The sequence below is a fragment of the Lithobates pipiens genome, unplaced genomic scaffold (genome assembly GCF_037356315.1).
Source record: "Lithobates pipiens isolate NorthernLeopardFrog02 unplaced genomic scaffold, aLitPip1_a1.2 Scaffold_37, whole genome shotgun sequence".
NCBI classification, from domain to species: domain Eukaryota; kingdom Metazoa; phylum Chordata; class Amphibia; order Anura; family Ranidae; genus Lithobates; species Lithobates pipiens.
This window is the reverse complement of record NW_027507825.1, coordinates 18,799,613-18,819,470: the sequence shown is the minus strand read 5'-3', so window position 1 is coordinate 18,819,470 and position 19,858 is coordinate 18,799,613. Positions and strand designations below refer to the sequence as shown.

Sequence of the window (19,858 nt, the reverse complement as noted above, 5' to 3'; positions counted from 1 at the left end):
AAAAAAAATATGCGTTTTTTTTTTAAAACATTTTTGGGGGATAAAACACACCTTGCAAAAAAATTCTCTGGTAGCGAAAGGGTTAAAGTGGAAGTAAACCCTCCTATCGTTTTCAGCCATGGAAGCTGCCATTTTTGACCCTGTTTAATCTTCAACTGCCATGGTGCTGCACATGTGACCAGTTATGACACCAGCCATTGGATGGTTTGACAGTTTGACTGAGAGCACAGCCAATGTGAAAGTTAGTATTCCCGGCATGCCAGGAATGTAACTGTTTTTTTGAAACTGTTAAATTGATGGGTTTACTTCCACTTTAAAAGGATAAATTGACCCCCGGGAACATGTTCTACCCCTAAACTTAGTTGTTAGTTAAAAAAAATAAAAAATAAAAACACTGACTTTTTTTTAGCTGGCTCCTAGATTCAAAGGGAATTGATCAAGCCTTGACTTATGATGCATTTTCCATGGCTCCCCGGTCACAGGAACACGTCAGGAGGTTTACGCTAGAGCTGCCTTGTGCCTGCAAATGCCTGTATCCAAATACCCAAAACAGAGAAGACGACGGGTACACTTTAAGAACAAAGCACACCAAAAAAAAAATGTATGAAGACTTAATACTGTATGACGACGATATAAATACTAGTTTAGGTCAGGTGACACCCATTCCACAATCAAAAAGCCAATTTGTCTTAAGCGTCATTCACATGGGCCTACCTATCCATACCCGGGTGGGTGCGCAGGTCTAAGCCCTTGTACACACGGGTCGGACATTCCGACAACCAAATCCATCGGATTTTGTCCGAAACTGTTGCATACACACGGTCGGACAAAGTTGTCAGAAAATCTGATTGTACATAACGTGATGACGTTATTTCGTTAGGACGGGACTACGTTCAGGCTAGTAGCCAATAGCTTTGGTCTAGGAAGTTGATCTGAGCATGTGTGGCACTTTGTCTGATCGGAACTCTCTACACATGATCGGACAAAGTACGATCAGATCATGTTGTCGGAAATTTTATAGCTCAGCTGGAAAACTTGGTCCGTCGGATATTCTGACGGAAACAGTCCGATGGAGCCCACACACTGTCGGATTATCCGACAACGCGGCCCTATCGTACATTGTCCATCGGAATGTCCGACTGTGTGTGCAAGGGCTTACACACAGATCAGAGCGCAGTCTGCACATTGGACCCCCCCCCCATGGATGCGCAGGGAGATCTGTGCAGCCGGCCAACTGTCATGGATTTGAACAGGTCTGCACAAAACACATTCTGCATGGGATCTACAGATCGGTACACAAGTGTGAATGGGGCCCTAAAAAATAATGATCACTCATAATAAAAAACAACAGACACTCTTCCTGCTCACACATCAGTCAATGAAGCGATTCATATTAAAAGCATTCCCAAAGCGTAAAAAAAAAAAAAAAAAAAATCTAAAAAGACACAATTTGCATATTATAATTATAAGGGCCCGTCCACCCAAAACATTTCAGTTTTGGCATGTCGCCCACTGGCCTCCTAAAAGTCTCAAGGACTCTCTACAGCTGAACATCCATTTTCCAGCAATTGGTGATGTCCCACTCTCACCATTGGGTTCCCCAAGGATTCTACAACACTGAAAATTACTACAGCAGGAGTGAGACTTCCCTTTTTGGCAGAGTGATGGCTGTGGCACTCGGAAACTGAGTATGGAAGTACTGCCGATGAAATCCAGAGAAATAATAGGGAACCAGAGTCTACCCAAGTGGACTTCATTTCGTAGAGGAGTTAAAAGGAGTACAGCCAAAGCTCATTTGGCTGTACTTCTCCTGTGGATTACAGGAGTGCAATTTGTTCTTCACTCCTGGGACCCATTTTCAGCAGATGGCTGGCTGAAGTCCGCTGTCTGCGGATGTCACAGAGCCAATCCAGGCTCAGGAAGGGTCACGACCACATGCCTGTACCGGCACCTGACTCAGCCTTGCAGCAAGCCACTGAGAGCCTGAGCCACCCGCTCCCACCACCTTCCCAGCCCAACGATCCAGTGAGTGCAGGGCAGAGAGACGGCGATTGACAGTCACCAGCTCTCCGCTCGCAGAGCTCCGAGAACCGAGCTGGCGGGAGACCGATGCTGCATGAGAACAATGCCGCATATTCCACCCAGGCTAGTATGATTCTACACTCTAGTACCGATTCCCATAAGTCTCTTTTAGACCCCTTTCACACTGGGGCGTTTTTCATGCATTTTTCAGGTGCTTTAACGTTAAAAAAGCGCCTGTAAAGCGCTTGAAAGAAGCCTCATCTGCAATCCCAATGTGAAAGCCTGAGTGCTTTCACACCGAGATCCCTTTCACACTGGGGAGTTTTTCAGGCACTTTAACGTTAAAAAAGCGCCTTTAAAGCGCCTGAAAGAAGCCGCAACTGCAATCCCAATGTGAAAGCCCGAGTGCTTTCACACTGAGGCGCTGCACTGGCAGGGCGTCAAAAAAAAGTCCTGCAAGCAGCTTCTTTGCAGCGCTATTGGAGCAGTGAATACACCGCTCCTAAAGCGCCTTTTCCCATTGAAATCAATGGGAAGCGCCTGCAAAGCGCTTTTGGAGGCCCTTTTAACCCTTTATTTGGCCACTAGCAGGCGTTAAAAGCACCCCACTAGCGCTCGAAAAACGCTGGTAAAGTGCCGCTAGTTTAAGGGGCGCTGGCAGTGTTAAAGGGCTCTTAAAGCACTCAGGCTTTCACATTGGGATTGCAGATGAGGCTTCTTTCAAGCGCTTTTTTTTTTTTTTTTTAACGCTAAAGCGCCTGAAAAACGCCCCAGTGTAAAAGGGGTCTTAAGCTGAGAAGATAAGGACCTTTACAAGATGGATATCATCACTTATGTCAATGTTTAAAGAGTCCCTCTCACCAGACCTTTTGCTTTTACAACAATTTCCATATACATACATACATACACACACATACATATATATATATATATATATATACATATATATACATATATATATATATACATACATACATACATACATACATATATATATATATATATATATATATATATATATACATACATACATACATACATACATACATACATACATACATACATACATACATACATATATATATATATATATATATATATATATATATATATATCTCAAGGGTAAGTTGACCTTTTGTAACATGTTGCACCAATATTCAGGGTGTAACAGGTTACGAAAAGAGCGGCCCTTGCACCCCTGCATTGACAGCTAGTGGGGGATTTTCTCCACCGCTGTCAAAACGTAAAGATAAAAAAGACTGCCAGGCCGCGTCACTCATTCACAGTGTTCTGCGAAAGGAAAACTACAAGTCCCGACAGTCTTAGCAGCCCAATGAACTACCATAGTCCTGCAGCATAAAAAGGGGTGGAGTAGCTGGACCGGCACAGACGGTAATTAGACACTCCCAGAAGGGGCTGTGCTAGGGAATATACTCTAGTAATCCAGTCTGCTAGCAAGTCAAAGTAATTTATGGAAAGGAAATACTTTCTCTTTTTTTGTTAAAGTGTTTGTAAACCCTGTTACACCACTTGTACCTAACAGGTAAGCCTAAAACAAGTCTTACCTGTAGGTACTGTAAATTTCTCCTAAACTTGCACCGTTTAGGAGACATTCACTATCTACGCTGCTGCCAAAGTCATCGGTGCATGCGCACCATAGAAACGTCCCGCTGGTGGAGCCGTTTTTTTCAAGACCTGTGCCGTGACCGAAGGCTCCCGTGCATATGCGTGGCAGTGACGTCATCGCGGTTCTGGCCCATCACGGTACCAAAGCACACGAACCCGGAAGTAACTCTGGTGAAAGATGTCGGTCATGGGGAGCGGAGTGCGGGTGGCACTGCAGGCCATCGTTCTAAGGTAAGTATTTCATAATGAGATAGTATGCGATGCACACAGCCAGGAGAAAAAAAATATACCAGACAGAGGGCATTTGTCACACATACATGAGGCTCAATTTACAAAGCAACCATATCATGATACAGATTACCAAAAAAGTGACAGTTACTTTTAAAGGAATTCAAAATTAGTCACATGGCTGAAAACAGAGTGCATTAAAGTGGTTGTAAACCCTTACAAACCACTTTAACCTACAGGTAAACCTAGATTAAGGCTTACCTGTAGGCCCAAGAAATATCTGCTAAACCTACACGGTTTAGGGGATATTTGCTAAAAGACAGGCACCGATGTCTACGGCATATGCGGCGTAGACAGCGGTGCGCAGGCGCACTGAGCGCGCCGCTGTTAACTGTGATATGCCACGAGTGACGTAATCGCGGCTCAGTCGAATGACAGCGGCGGAGCAGCGAGACCCACCGAGAATATGGAGGCTCCGGACTACAGTGGACAGCGGTGACATCGCCGGCTCCTGTGTCAGGTAAGTGACACATAATGGACTACTATGCGATGCGATGCGATGCGATGCATAGTAGTCCATTATGCTTTACCTTTGCAGGGAATCAAAGAGGAAGTGAACCCATCAGAGTTTACTTCCTCTTTAAGCTTGTGTAAAGCTTTGTGAATTGAGCCCAAAAGTAATTTTTTGTAACATTGTGAATTTCCACTTTCTCCACTAGCGCAAATCCTACTTCAATCTGGACAGCCGGCAATGTTTTTGTGCTTTTAACTGAAACCGATAAATACATTTCAATTTTAACAAATACCATTGCTGAGGATATCTAATAAAAACCTAACTCACCTTTCGCTAGGTTATAATCAAATATTAATACAAAATTATTAGTACTACCATGAGTATACTGTACTGGAGCAGAAAGATTGGCATGAAAGATGGACAACGGGAAGGCCTCTCTTATGGGTGGCACAGTGGTGTAGTGGTTAGCACTCTCACCTAGCAGTAAAAAGGGTCGCTGATCCAAATCCCAACCACGACACTACCTGCCTGGAGTTTGCATGTTCTCTCTGTGCCTGCATGGGTTTCCTCCGGGTACTCCGGTTTCCTCCCACACTCCAAAGACATGCTGGTAGGTTAATTGGCTTCTGTCCGAAATCGGCCCTAGTATATGAATGGGGGATTTTGGATTGTGGGCTCCTTGAGGGTAGGGGCCGATGCGGGTGTGCAATGTACTATATCAGCAACAGCAGCCCCTATATCTCTCCTTAAAAGATAAAAAAAAAAAAAAAAAAAAAAGACAGACGAGATACATTGACCTTCTTAGAGTAATTTTGAGCGACCTTAGCAAGGTGCAAAGTTCTAATTGCAAACTTGTCTGGCTATATAAAAGATAAGGTGCATTGAAAGTGCACATAATTCCAACCAAAACTGGAAGTTCAGATTTGAGTGGAGTACCCTATGAAGATTCCACTATCACAAAGGGTAGATACACAAAAGAGGACAACAACTTGGCTGCAGCGAGTTAATAAATTGCTCCCCGACTTATCTAAATGGCCGCCTCCACCAGGCACTTTTACGCAACACTGGTTTTTCCCCAGGCGAATAACCCGAAAGCTATGCTGGTGGTAACACGACTATCAGTAGGACCATTCAAGCCAGAAAGGTCTACAGCATTGACCCAAACATAGAAGGAATACCCTGGTCCTCCAAGTTGGGGGCTCGTACGGGATCAACACCACAGTCTTAGAAAAAAAGAAGGGACTGTTGTGAAACTTAAAGGAAATAACTGACTCAGGAGGTCAATGATTAAGTGCTGTGGAGTAAATTGTTATAAGACAACCATAATATTCCCACAGCTCTCTAAATGAGGGTTCTGAGCCCACACCGTTCACATTATATCAAGTTATTGGTTACCAAGCATACAACCTCTGGAATATTAGACGTGGAGAATTTATGTCTACAAGCTACCCTGTTTTCCCCAAAATAAGACCTAGCATGATTGTCGGTGATGGCTGCAATATAAGCCCTACCCCCCCAAATAAGCCCTATCCTGTTTCCCCGAAAATAAGACCTACAAGGACTTTAAAGAGGGATTTCACTGAAAAAAATAAAATGATTAAAAGCCAGCAGCTATAAATACTACAACTGCTGACTTTTAATAAATGGACACTCGCCTGTCCCGGGGTCCAGCGATGCCGGCAGCTGAGGCCGATCGATCTCTCGGCTGCTGCCGCCACCATTCTAGGTGAGGGAATCAGGAAGTGAAGCGCTGTGGCTTCACTTCCCGGTTACCACATGTGCGAGTCGCGCAGCGCAATAGGAATGGTCCGCGCTGTCTCTGGGACTCGAGTGTGTCCCAGCAGACAGCGCGCCGGGACAGGAAACGGCATGGACTCCCGTGCGAGTCTATGCCCGGAAGTGGGTGCAAATACCTGTCTTAGACAGGTATCTGCAGCCCCCTCCCCCCTGAAAGGTGCCAACTGTGACACCGGAGGGGGGGGGTTCCGATGAGCGGAAGTTCCACTTTAGGGTGGAAGTCCGCTTTAACTAGGGCTTATATTGCAGCCATCACCGATAATCACGCTAGGTCTTATTTTCAGGGAAACAGGGTATACAGACAAATCGCAAAGTAGCCAGAACCAGCTTAGGTAGAGGGAAGTACATAGTCCATTATGTACAGTAATACTTTACCCACAGGTGTCGAGTGTTGCATATTATACAGTGTTTTCACCAAAGAAATTAGTCTATTGAAAAATCAAATGTACGCAAATATCCCCAAAAAATTATTTCTTTAGCAATCGCTGTGTCATCCCGGGCCTCCATTTTGTAGAGCAAAGTCTGCAAGCCTGACCAGGAAGACGGAGAACTGGATTCTGGACCCAGGTCATGTGGAGGAACTGTATCTGGAATTTTCTGGACTTTTTTTTTGGCTGAAAACTGAAAACAAAAAAAAAAAAAAAAAAAAAAGATCAAGATTTTTTTTGAAACCATTAAAAATTTGAGCGCTAATAACACAAAACGTAAATAATGAATTTGTTAAAGAATGCATGTTTTTTAGTAAATTTACAACTTTTGAGATAAATACTGCAGGAGTTATTTTTGAAAAATCCATGCGCTATTTGTCACATTGTGAATTGACCCCTTATTTACAAAATTTTGTAAACAAACCTTTTTTTGTCTTTTAACCACTTCGCGCCGGTGGGACGACCAGGGACGGCCTCGGCTTTCGGTGGTTATATCTGAATGATGCCTGAGGCCACAGACATCATTCAGATATCGGCGTTTTTAGCCGGAAATTCCCTGCACCATAAGAACGATCATAGTGGCTGTTCCACCGCTTGATCGCTCTTACGGGCAGCGGGATGGGACGTCCCTCCCCTCCCGCCGCCCTCCGTTGCTTCTACCGACTCACCGCTTCCATCGGTGAGTCGGTCACAGGATCTGCCGGCCCCCGGATGGTATCATAGAGATTTCCGGTGGACCAGATGGTCCCCGGAGTCTCTGTGATGGTTCGGAGGCTGGGTGCGATGTTATGATGTCACGCCCGGCCTCTGTATTCAAAATAATGGCGCCGATTTGGCTGGGAGGCCAGGATCGTTTTTTTTTTTATTATTTATTTTAGGCTTCCCAGCCTAGAGGTGAGATATTGGGTCTTATTGACCCCCCCATATCTCACTGTCTTAGACAGGTATCTGCACCCCCCTCCCAGATGAAAGGTGACAACTGTGACACCGGAGGGGGGGGGGGGGGGGGTGGGTTCCGATGAGCAGAAGTTCCACTTTAGGGTGGAAGTCTGCTTTAACTAGGGCTTATATTGCAGCCATCGCCGATAAGATATGGGGTCTTATTGACCCCCCCATATCTCACTGTAAATATGTCCGATTGTGCCATATTCCTATTACAAGGGATGTTTACATTCCTTGTAATAGGAATAAAAGTAATCAATTTTTTTTTTTTTTTTTTTTTTAAGTGTCAAACTAAAAAGATAAAAGTAAAATTAACAATAAAAAAAAAAAAAAAAAAAAAAATTTAAGTGCCCCTGTCCCCGTGAGCTCGTACGCAGAAGCGAACGCATACATAAGTCCTGCCCACATATGAAAACGGTGTGCAAACCACACGTGAGGTATCGCTGCGAACGTTAGAGCGAGAGCAATAATCCTCCTCTGTAACCCAAAACATGTAACCAGTAACAATTTTTAAAGCGTCGCCTATGGGGATTTTTAAATACCAAAGTTTGGCGCCATTCCACGAGCGCGCGCAATTTTGAAGCGTGACATGTTGGGTATCTATTTACTCGGCGTATCTTCATCTATCACATTATGCAAAAAAAATTGGGCTAACTTCACTGATTTTTTTTTTTTTTTAAGCATTTTCTGAAAAAAACATGTTCGAAAAATTGCTGCACAACAACCGCCATTGTATTCTCTAGAGCAGTGATGGCGAACCTTGGCACCCCAGATGTTTTGGAACTACATTTCCCATGATGCTCATGCATTCTTCAGTGTGGTTGAGCATCATGGGAAATGTAGTTCAAAAACATCTGGGGTGCCAAGGTTCGCCATCACTGCTCTAGGGTCTTTGCTAAAAAAAAAAAAACTATATAATGTTTGGGGTTCTATGTAATTTTCTAGCAAAAAAAAAAAAATGATGAATTTTACATGTAGGAGAGAAATGTCAGAATTGGCCTAGGGGAGATGTGGTTAAGCCAAAAAAAAATAAAAAAATAAAAAACCCAAAAACGACATAGTGGTGATTAAATGCCACCAAAAAGGTGGCTCTCAAAAAATAAGAAAGACGCTAAATTTTGTTTGGGTACACCGTTGCATGACTGCGTAATTGTCATTTAAAATGTGACAGCACTGAAAGCTGAAAATTGGCCTGGGCGGGGGGGGGGGGGGGGGTTAGGGTTGGCGGGGGTTGGTTGGATCACAGGACTGATGTCCGCTCTCTGTCACCAATGTCAGTCCAGGCACTGCGTCATCCCGACCACGGAGTCTAGAAGGTTATGTGGGTAGGTTGCAGCGCCTATATACACCAGTTTTCCTCGGAGTCGCCAGGTGCCTGGACTGACTCCCTGCTCAGCAAGCCCGAGACGCCTGTTCTGCCCCCCCCCCTCCACAGCCCAGCGACCCAATGAGCGAGGAGGGAGATGAGCAGAGAGCTGTGACTGACAGTCACAGGGAGCTCTGAAAACTGAGCGATCTGCGGCGTTCAATCGCTCAGTTCTCACAGTGTAGAGGTGCCGGGGGACAGATGCTGCATCCATCTAGGCAAGTATGAATCTGCAAAAAAAAAAAAAAAATTCCTTTACTTCTCTTAATGCTGTAAATGCATTTTGCTGTCACACCCAAATAATGGCACAATCTTTGTAATATGTGGAAATATTTTACAGAACACGAGATGATGCATCTTCTGGAACGTTACAGAGAAGAACATACCTATTACACAGGGTGGTGGGGTGGTTTAGGACTTCGCAGTGCGTTTCCGGATACTTTCCCTGGAGAGGTTGTTCTCTGGTGATTCTTCAGTGTTTGCCGAGTCAGACTTTGCTTTCTTCTCCTGTTCTTCCTCCATCTGTTTTAGCATCCTGACAGCCTCAGGGCTCAATTTTTCTGAAAAAAAAAAAAAAAAAAAAAATGTAAAAATTAAAAAAGTAAAAAAATTAAATAAAAATAAAAGTACAGCAATTAGGATTAGTAAAAAAAAATAAAAAAAAAATAAAAAAGTGGACAACTGGCCACTCAAACCAATCCAGTGGCTTTAGATGTGGATATGGCTGTGTATGGCCTCAGCAGCACTGCTCCAGCGACACCTTCTGACACGTTTCGTCCTGCTTGCCGATGTCTTATCATATACTGTCCCCCATCAGATAGTGTCCGCTGTGTCCTGCGCATGCGCAGTACACAGCAACACAGATTCCGAAAATAGCCGAGGATGAACGGCGCCTGCGAGTCCAGGTTCTAGCCCCACCATCCAAGTGGACATAGAGTAGGAATTAAAAAAAAAAAAAAAAAAAAAAGAGCCGAGCGCAGCGAGGACGAGCCCGAAGCTCGCCCGCGAGGGGCCGTGTAATTTTCACAACCCTATGTCCACTTGGATGGTGGGGCTACCACCTCCACTCACGGCGCAGGCGCCGTTCAGCTTCGGAAATTTTACGAAGCTTCTTCTGCCCCGTACTGCGCGTGCACAGTACGGGGCGGACGCTATATGAAGGCCGGACTGAATATGCCAGAACACCGGGGCTTTGTAGATGGGGAGAAACATGTCAGGGGGCGTGGCCAGAGCAGTGCTGCCATAAACAGCTATCTCTACATCTGAAGCACTGGGACGGTTTGAGCGGCGTCTTATCCCACACTTCTGAATTAGTACTCGGCGTCTGACACTTCCTGAATACCGGTAGGGACACCGGCTATCCTCCAGCTTTGAAAAGCGCTCCAAGTTTACACCAGACCACAAAGCAATGTCACTGGAAATGGATCATTAAAGAGGAAGTAAAAGGCAAATTTTTTTTTATTTTATTTTTTTTAAACACACACTGTAAGGCAAATTGCATAATGAGCTAGTATGCATAGCATACTAGCTCATTATAAATAACTTACCTGAGAACGAAGCCCCCGAAGCGGTCCTCCGTCTTCCTCTTCGCCGCTGCCATGTATCCCGGAGCGACTCCCGGGTCTCGCTGCTCCGGCGCTGTGATTCGCCAGAGCCGCGATGGCGTCACTCCCGCCGCATGCGCACGGGAGCCGACACTCGCGGCATATTGCCGCGATCTGTGGCCTGCCCCAATGCGATTACGCGCTGCTGTCTACGGCGCATGTGACGTAGACAGTGGTGGATGTCTTCGGGTAAATATCTCCTAAAACGTGTAGGTTTAGGAGATATTTCTTGGACCTACTCTAGGCTTACCTGTAGGTCAAAGTTGGTTGTGAGGGTTTACAACCACTTTAAAGGGTAACTATGAGTTTATGGCAACTGTTACTGTAATTTTTTTTAGTTTTTACTTTACAAAAACCTTTAACACTAGGCAGGGCTGCTGATAGAAATCATGGGGTCCCACACAGCCTACCTGACAGGGCGCCACACCTTCCCCATCCTGAAGTGACTGATGATATAGATTTATCAGTCCCTTTCTCTGCAGCCTCAGTTACTATGAAGTGGAAACGCTCTGAAGCTTTATTGCTCATTCACAAACTGAAGCACAGTAAAACACATTCACCACTTACTATGCTTCAGTGGTGAATGGAAACGGGAGCGATTGGTACTGATCACTTACCGTGTTCATTCAGGAAAGGAAGGGGCCAATAAATGATATATTTACCGGCTCCTACACACTCATCATCCAAGAAACATCCCCGTGTGCCCGCAGCATCTGCCGGAAGGAGAGGAGGGATCCAAGAAGTGCTGCGAGGGAAATGGGCAACAGGTGGAAGGGGTGCATGTGCTAGAACCACTCCTCTGCAGTGCAGCCGGAAGGAGAAGCTGGCAGCGATGCAGGGAAAGGCAGAAGAGGATTGGTGTCTGCAACAGGACAGTACAGCCAGCCCTGCTCCACGGCAGGTGTCTAGACCCCCCCCCCCCTTTTGAACTCATGGGGTCTGGGCCCAATACAGGAGAGCTGGCTGTACTGCCTTATCAGCGGTCCTGACACTAGGCATTGCAATGATGCGTGCTCAGGATGGTGGGCTTACTAATAAGAACTGGACTGCTGGCACACTGGTTGACCGCTTCTGCAGCCTGAAAATCCCTATAGGTCCCATCATTTTAAGAAGACAAAAGAGAAAAGTGTTCCCCTTCTGCTTCATTCAGGTGTATGTGCATTGTGTGTACAACAATTTGATTTCAAGTGACTGTAAACGATCACCTTGTAAAACAACCCATCGAGTTTAAAATAGAAATGCAAGGCAACATATTTGTGTATAGATATAAAAATAAAAAAAAATAAAAAAACTTTCCCTTTTTTTAAGTGATCACATTCCCTCTGTTCTCAGCTGCATAAGTCTGATCATTGGAGGAGAGTACACAGAGTTCGCAGCAGAGCTAGAGAACTGACCACGGGGTGCCTTCCTGCTCAGTGTGGTCAGTTTGTGATAGGAAAGCAGAGGGACCAGCAGGAACACCAGGGATTTCACACAAAGAAAACAGGAGATGTTCTCATACAAGTTGATGGTACAGCAGACACATATCAGGAATATGAAATGTGGTAACAAAACGCTTTGAGGCTATTCAGGACTGTTTAAAAACACAAGTTATTTACAGGAAAATCAGTAAAACCTGGAGCTGTGCCTTCGAAGTCTTATGTATTTGACTTAAACGTGTAAAAAATGTGACCTCTCTCCCGCTCAATATAAAAAACAATGGGGTTCATTTATTAAAACTAGAGAGAGTACAAAATCTGGTGGAGCTCTGCATAGAAACCAATCAGCTTCCAGGTTTTAGTGTCAAAGCTTACTTGAACATGCTGAAGTTAGAAATTCATTGGCTACCATACACAGCTGCACCAGATTTCGCACGCTCCAGTTTTCATAAATCAACCCCCATGCGTTCCCTTTCACATTGGATTTGGAAGATTTTTTTTTTTTCTTTTTTAAGAAAAATCAACCTAAGCAAGACATGTAGGGAGAATAAATGATCAAACAGGTTAAAAAACATTATACAATTGCTATAAATATAATAATATTCATATAAATCTACAGCGCTTTTCTCCCCAGGGACTTAAAAACACTTATTAAATTGGTATTGGGCCAAGAAGACACTGCTTGCCAAGGGGGTAGATCCAAGATTGGGAGTCTACCTTGCAAAAATGGAACACAGAGATGAATAAAATGCTTCCATTCAAGAAACTGATCTATGACCACAGAGGTTACCCAAATTGGAGAAAATTTGGGGTATGTGGCAGGCTAATGACGGGGCGCTGCTGCCCCCACTGGCGCCGATGACGGAGCGCTGCTGCCCCCACTGGCGCCAGTGACGGAGCGCTGCTGCCCCCACTGGCGCCAGTGACGGAGCGCTGCTGCCCCCACTGGCGCCAGTGACGGAGCGCTGCTGCCCCCACTGGCGCCAGTGACGGAGCGCTGCTGCCCCCCCACTGGCGCCAGTGACGGAGCGCTGCTGCCCCCCCACTGGCGCCAGTGACGGAGCGCTGCTGCCCCCCCACTGGCGCCAGTGACGGAGCGCTGCTGCCCCCCCACTGGCGCCAGTGACGGAGCGCTGCTGCCCCCACTGGCGCCAGTGACGGAGCGCTGCTGCCCCCACTGGCGCCAGTGACGGAGCGCTGCTGCCCCCACTGGCACCAATGCCAATGGCACCTAGAGGCGATTCAGTTCGCATTGTGCGCTATACAAGTATTTCATTCATTCATTCAATGATGGTGCACTTTTCCTCGTATTGGCACCAATGGGGCACTATTCCTTCCACTGACATGAACAGGGCACCACCCTTCCCCCAATACCAAAGAATTTCTACTCCCACTGGCCCACATTCCAGCCCCCTCTAAATTCTGAAGGGCAGTAAACTGACCCTCTGCTTAGAAGGTTTGGAGACCCCTGGTTTAAACTAAGTTTTTTTTTTTTTTTTTTTGTGAAAAGATAAAAGGAAAAAGGCCCGAAATATCCTGGCCATCTCTCTGGACCCTGCCACACAGCAGTGATGCCCCCCGTCCTGCCGGTGTAGCAGCCTATACACTGCAATACAATCCCTGGACTGAGTGTCCATCATAATGCTCGCAAAGGCAACTGTTCATAGGTCAGTGCTACTACACTGACCAATGAGAAAGGCTTCTCTTTTCTGGGAAACCTTACTGGAGAAAGCAACCTCAAAATGTGATTCTCATTGGTCAGCATGGATGTGTGTCGCTGCGCCGTCCAATGAGCATAAGGACTGATAAATCTCCCCAATGGGGACACAAACAGCAAAAAAAAAAAAAAGCCCAAAAGACTATTTTTAAAGCACATAATAGAACTCACTGTGGGATCGGTGCCTCTTTGTCGGACACAGGTAATCTGCCAAAAACACCAGAAGCTGCAATAAAGAAAGAAAGAACGCCATCAGAGCGGACATACAGTGCAATCCAAGGAACAAACCCCCCCAAAAGGGTGAAGTTTAATCCCTCTCCCCCACCCTTCCCCATCAACATGCTAATGAAATTAAAGTATAACTATAGGCCCAACATTTGTGTTTCATCTTGGATAAAGCCAGGGGGGAAGGGTTATGAGACTGTCAGATTTTGCCATCCGTGTCCCATTGGGGAAATTTCTTTCACTTCCTGTCCCATAGCCAAAACAGGAAGTGAGAGGAAATCCCTGAAAATTAAAATGGAATTCCTTGGGGGACCCCCAGATTACCAGAACTAGTGTCCTCATTGGAAGATTTCCCTTCGATTACTTTACTGGGGACAACCCAAAATCTGCGATTTCTTTTACCGTCAATGAAAACGGTAAGCAGGACAAATAGAGAGGGAGAATCTCCCTAACGAGGGGTCACAGACAGCAATACAAACCGATAGGTGTTCTAATTCATCTCCACTCTATACAAAAACTTAAAAAAGAAAAAAAAAAAAGTTTTGGCTACAGGTAAGTCTTAACCACTTCAGCCCCGGACCATTTTGCAGGCCAAAGACCAGACCACTTTTTGCGATTCGGCACTGCGTCGCTTTAATTGATAATTGCGCGGTCGTGGCTCCCAAACAAAATTGACGTCCTTTTCTTCCCACAAATAGAGCTTTCTTTCGGTGGTATTTGATCACCCCTGCGGTTTTTATTTTTTGCGCTATAAACAAAAATAGAGCGACCATTTTGAAAAAAAAAAAACGCATTATTTTTTACTTTTTGTTATAATAAATATCCCCCAAAAATATATATAAAAAAAAAAACAAAAAAAAAAAAAAACACTTTTTTCCCTCAGTTTAGGCCGATACGTACTCTTCTACATATTTTTGTTAAAAAAATAAATAAAAAAAAAATAAAATAAAAAAATCGCAATAAACGATTATTGATTGGTTTGTGCAAAAGTTATAGCATTTACAACATAGGGGATAGTTTTATGTAATTTTTATTAATAATTATTTTATTTTTTTTACTAGCAATGGCGGCGATCAGCGATTTTTATTGTGACTGCGACATTATGGGGGACTCATCGGGACCATTGCCATTTATACAGCAATCACTGCTATACGAATGCACTGATTCCTGTGTAAATGACACTGACAGTGAAGGGGTTAACCAGTGGATGGCAGTGTAGGGGTTAAGTGTTCCTAGGGGTGTGTTACTAACTGTGGGGGGGCTGGGCTTTCATTTAGTGAACACTGATCTCTGCTCCAATCACATGGAGCAGAGATCAGCATCACTAGTTGCTAGGCAGAATGGAGAAATGCTGTTTACAACGGCATCTCTCCGTTCAGCCGCCCCGTGAGACGATCGCGCGTATGCCAAGGGGGTCCCGACCAGCACGCGAGCGCGCCGCCGGCGCTTGCGATGGCAAGGCGGCATTAAAGATTGGACGTACCTGCCCGTGCCATTCTGCCGACGTACATCGGCGTGCGCTGGTCGGAAGCTGGTTAATCTAAGCTTACCTGTAGGTCAAAGTGGTTTGTAAGGGTTTACAACCACTTTAATAAAACCGGTTTTCATTACATATGTTATTTTAGACTCAGTGATGTCATCACCGGGGCCTCTGTGCGTCTTTATGCAATGCAGCCAGCAAAAAAAAATTCAAATCTTTCAAGCTGGAAGATTCAGAATGAATATAAATAATAGACATGTGAGCATCTTTAGAAAGCAGAGAATGAAGGTCACATTCATGGCTTTATAAATATACCCCTAAAGGTTCCAACACAGAATATCTCGTCTACTCACCAAACCCAGAATGAGACCAAGAAGTAGAGTGAGCAATCCAAATATGACATAGGAGCCCCACACTGGAATACCCAGATCCTCCACAAAGTATTCGTGACAGTACTGAAAATACAGACAACATCCACCATTACTGACAGCCCAGACAGAGTATATGGTATTTACAGAGCTGAATGACTCCATATACAGTATCTCACAAAAGTGAGTACACCCCTCACATTTTTGTAAATATTTTATTCTATCTTTTCATGTGACAACACTGAAGAAATGACACTTGTCTACAATGTAAAGTAGTGAGTGTACAGCTTGTATAACGGTGTAAATTTGCTTTCCCCTCAAAATAACTCAACACACAGCCATTAATGTCTAAACCGCTGGCAACAAAAGTGAGTACACCCCTAAGTGAAAGTGTCCAAATTGGGCCCAAAGTGTAAATATTTTGTGTGGCCCCCATTATTGTCCAGCACTGCCTTAACCCTCTTGGGCACCAGAGCTTCACAGGTTACCACTGGAGTCCTCTTCCCCTCCTCCATGATGACATCACAGAGCTGGTGGATGTTAGATGTCACCATGCTTGCCTGTAGGCAAGACACACTTGTCTTTGTACTAGGGGTGCACCAAAAGGCTTTTTTGGTGCCGAAATCGAAAATTAAAAATACATTAGGAAGAAAACCGAAAATGACAAAAAAAAAAAAAAAAAATTATAAATATAAATAAATATATATATATATATATATATATATATATATAACATATATAACACATATATATATATATATATATATATACACACACACACACATACACACACACACACACACACTATTACCAATTTAAATATGAATTTATTGTTGACCATTATTGGTACCTTTAAGAAAGTTCAAGAAAAATGCAATCTGCAGTATCTGACCATCTTTTGTATCATGTCTGCAACCTCTTACTTGAACTTAAAAACTCACTGCTAATAGTATTAGCAAATTTTTTTTTTCGGTGCACCTCTAGCAGACATGAGTACTGGAGATGGTCAGAGACTGCAGACATAATCCAAGAGATCAATGCAGCCTCACCAGTGCCCGTCAAATTCAGCCTCTCACCAGTGCCACTGCCCATCATGCAGCCTCTCACCCGTGCCAGTGTATGCAGCTTGCCTGTGCCTGTCATGCAGCCTCTCACCAGTGCCAGTGTATGCAACTTGCCTGTGCCTGTCATGCAGCCTCTCACCCTCTCACCGGGGCCAGTCATGCAGCCTCTCACCAGTGACTGCGGATGCAGCCTCTCACCAGTGACTGTGGATGCAGCCTCTCACCAGTGCCTGCGGATGCAGCCTCTCACCAGTGCCTGCGGATGCAGCCTCTCACCAGTGCCTGCGGATGCAGCCTCTCACCAGTGCCAGTGTATGCAACTTGCCTGTGCCTGTCATGCAGCCTCTCACCCTCTCACCGGGGCCAGTCATGCAGCCTCTCACCAGTGCCAGTGTATGCAACTTGCCTGTGCCTGTCATGCAGCCTCTCACCCTCTCACCGGGGCCAGTCATGCAGCCTCTCACCAGTGCCTGCGGATGCAGCCTCTCACCAGTGCCTGCGGATGCAGCCTCTCACCAGTGCCTGCGGATGCAGCCTGCCTATGCCCAGATCAGAGCGGCGATCTCTGTGTGTCATTTGAATTGCCCGGGCCGCAGTAACAATGTCCCGCCTCCTGTTGACACGTCACACTGATTTAATGTCCCAGCATTGTTATTACGGCCGGACACAGGGGGGGTCGCCGCTCTGCAAGGAGAGGAGGGAGGGGAGGACAGGACCTTGAGCCATGACGATACCCCACATTGGACGGCACCCGATGGCCCAGCCACCGCACGATTTTCCTTTCAGCAATGTGCCGAAAACACAATATTCGCCCGATATGTTTTGGCAGCCGCAATTTCGGTGCATCCCTACTTTGTCCTCCTCACCTGGTTGCCCCCGCACATGCTTGGCACCATCTGAACCAAATAAATTTATCTTGGTCTCATCAGAACACAGGACATGGTTCCAGTAATCCATGTCTATAGTCTGCTTGTCTTCAGAAAACTGTTTGTGGACTTTCTTGTGCATCATCTTTAGAAGAGGCTTCCATCTGGGACGACAGCCATGCAGACCAATTTGATGCAGTGTGCGACGTATGGTCTGAGCATTGAAAGGCTGACCCCCCACCCCTTCAACTGCTGCAGCAATGCTGGCAAAACTCATATGTCTATTTCCCAAAGACAACCTCTGGATATGACGCTGAGCACGTGACCTCAGCTTCTTTAGTTGACCATGGCGAGGCCTGTTCTGAGTGGAACCTGTCCTGTTATACCGCTGTATGGTCTTGGCCACCGTGCTGCAGCTCAGTTTCAGGGTCTTGGCAATCTTCTTATAGCCTAGGCCATCTTTATGTAAAGCAACAATTCTATTTTTCAAATCCTCAGAGAGTTCTTTGCCATGAGGTGCCATGTTGAACTTCCAAACAAGATATGTATGGATTCTGACAAAATCCTGTTGGGTGGAGCACCCCACTCCCCCAGTAAGTACCTCTCATTAGTGTCCACCTGTGCCATGGTGGAGACCTCATGTTCTCCCATATAGAGGAGTATAGCTCCCATGGTTCAGAGAAGCAGGATCTCCCAATCTATGGATAGTGTAGGATCCACTAATTATGGGGTACTTTGTCGCAGTAAGTGGACTTAAGCACCGTATAGCAATATGGTGTGACCAAATCCCCATATTGTTTTGTATAATGTTTTTTGAAAATGTCTAGGTGTTTTTAACCTCCTCGCGCCCGCCCTATAGCCGAATTACGGCCGTAGAGCAGGCGCGTTCGTTTGGGCGGTCGTCCCTGGACGGCCTGATGTTTACTTCCGCAATGCGCGCCGCCGCGGGCGCGCATCGCGGAAGTTCTGTGTTCGCCGTGTCCCCCGGGGACAGGCAAACACAGATCGCTGTAAACGGCCAATCACAGCGGCCGTTTACAGCGTGATCGGCGTGTCCAATGGGAGATGATCTCATATGTAAACATATGAGATCATCTCGCAGCGCCGCTCTCCTTCCTCGCACAGACAGTGCGAGAGGGGAGAGATGAACGGCTGCAGCGGCAGTCGTTCTGATTCCGGAAAAAAAAAAAAAAAAAAAAAAAAAAAAAATGAAATAAAAAGTGCCATCCGCCCCCAGCAGTGCCATCCGCCCCCAGCAGTGCCATCCGCCCCCAGCAGTGCTATCTGCCCCAGTGCCATCCACCCCAGTGCTACCTGCCCCCAGTGCCATCCACCCCAGTGCTACCTGCCCCCAGTGCCATCCACCCCAGTGCTACCTGCCCCCAGTGCCATCCACCCCAGTGCTACCTGCCCCCAGTGCCATCCACCCCAGTGCTACCTGCCCCCAGTGCCATCCACCCCAGTGCTACCTGCCCCCAGTGCCATCCACCCCAGTGTTACCTGCCCCCAGTGCCATCCACCCCAGTGCCACCTGCCCCCAGTGCCACCTGCCCCCAGTGCCACCTGCCGTCAGTGCCACCTGCCGTCAGTGCCACCTGCCGTCAGTGCCACCTGCCGTCAGTGCCACGTGTCATCAGTGCCACATAGTGCCACGTGTCATCAGTGCCACGTATCAGTGCCATTTGTCATCAGTGCCACCTGTCAGTGTCACGTGCCATCTGTTGTCAGTGTCACGTGTCATCAATGCCACTTATCAGTGCCATCTGTCATCAGTGTCACGCGTCATCGGTGGCATGTATTAGTGCCATCTGTCATCGGTGGCACATATTAGTGCCACGTATTAGTGCCATCTGTCATCGGTGCCACGTTTCAGTGCCACGTGTCATCAGTGCCACGTATTAGTGCCACGTGTCATCAGTGCCACGTATAAGTGCCACGCGTCATCAGTGCCACATATTAGTGCCATCTGTCATCAGTGCCACATATTAGTGCCATCTGTCATCAGTGCCACCTGTCATCATTGCCACGTATCAGTGCCATCTGTCATCAGTGTCACGTGTCATTGTCCTGGTGCTTCAAAAGTGTAATAAATAGTCAACAAGTTAGATGTGTAACTTATGTTCCTAGAACACATGATGGCGCTACCTGCATGTTGGGCCTCTCTATGTGGCCAGGCTGTGAAAAAGTCCCACA

General features: G+C 46.0%; 1 protein-coding gene across 1 annotated transcript in view; it reads right to left on the bottom strand.

Annotated features, from left to right (window-relative positions):
* Positions 1-9,309: 9,309 nt before the first annotated feature.
* TMX1 (thioredoxin related transmembrane protein 1) overlaps positions 9,310-19,858 on the bottom strand; it is a 31,651-nt gene continuing 21,102 nt past the window's right edge. Inside the window, exons 6-8 of the mRNA XM_077466793.1 lie at positions 15,721-15,822; positions 13,834-13,888; positions 9,310-9,483 (exon numbers count right to left, since the gene is read on the bottom strand). Of these exons, the coding sequence (XP_077322919.1) occupies positions 9,335-9,483; positions 13,834-13,888; positions 15,721-15,822 (306 nt within the window). The 3' untranslated portion in view covers positions 9,310-9,334. The remainder of the gene's footprint in view (positions 9,484-13,833; positions 13,889-15,720; positions 15,823-19,858) is intronic.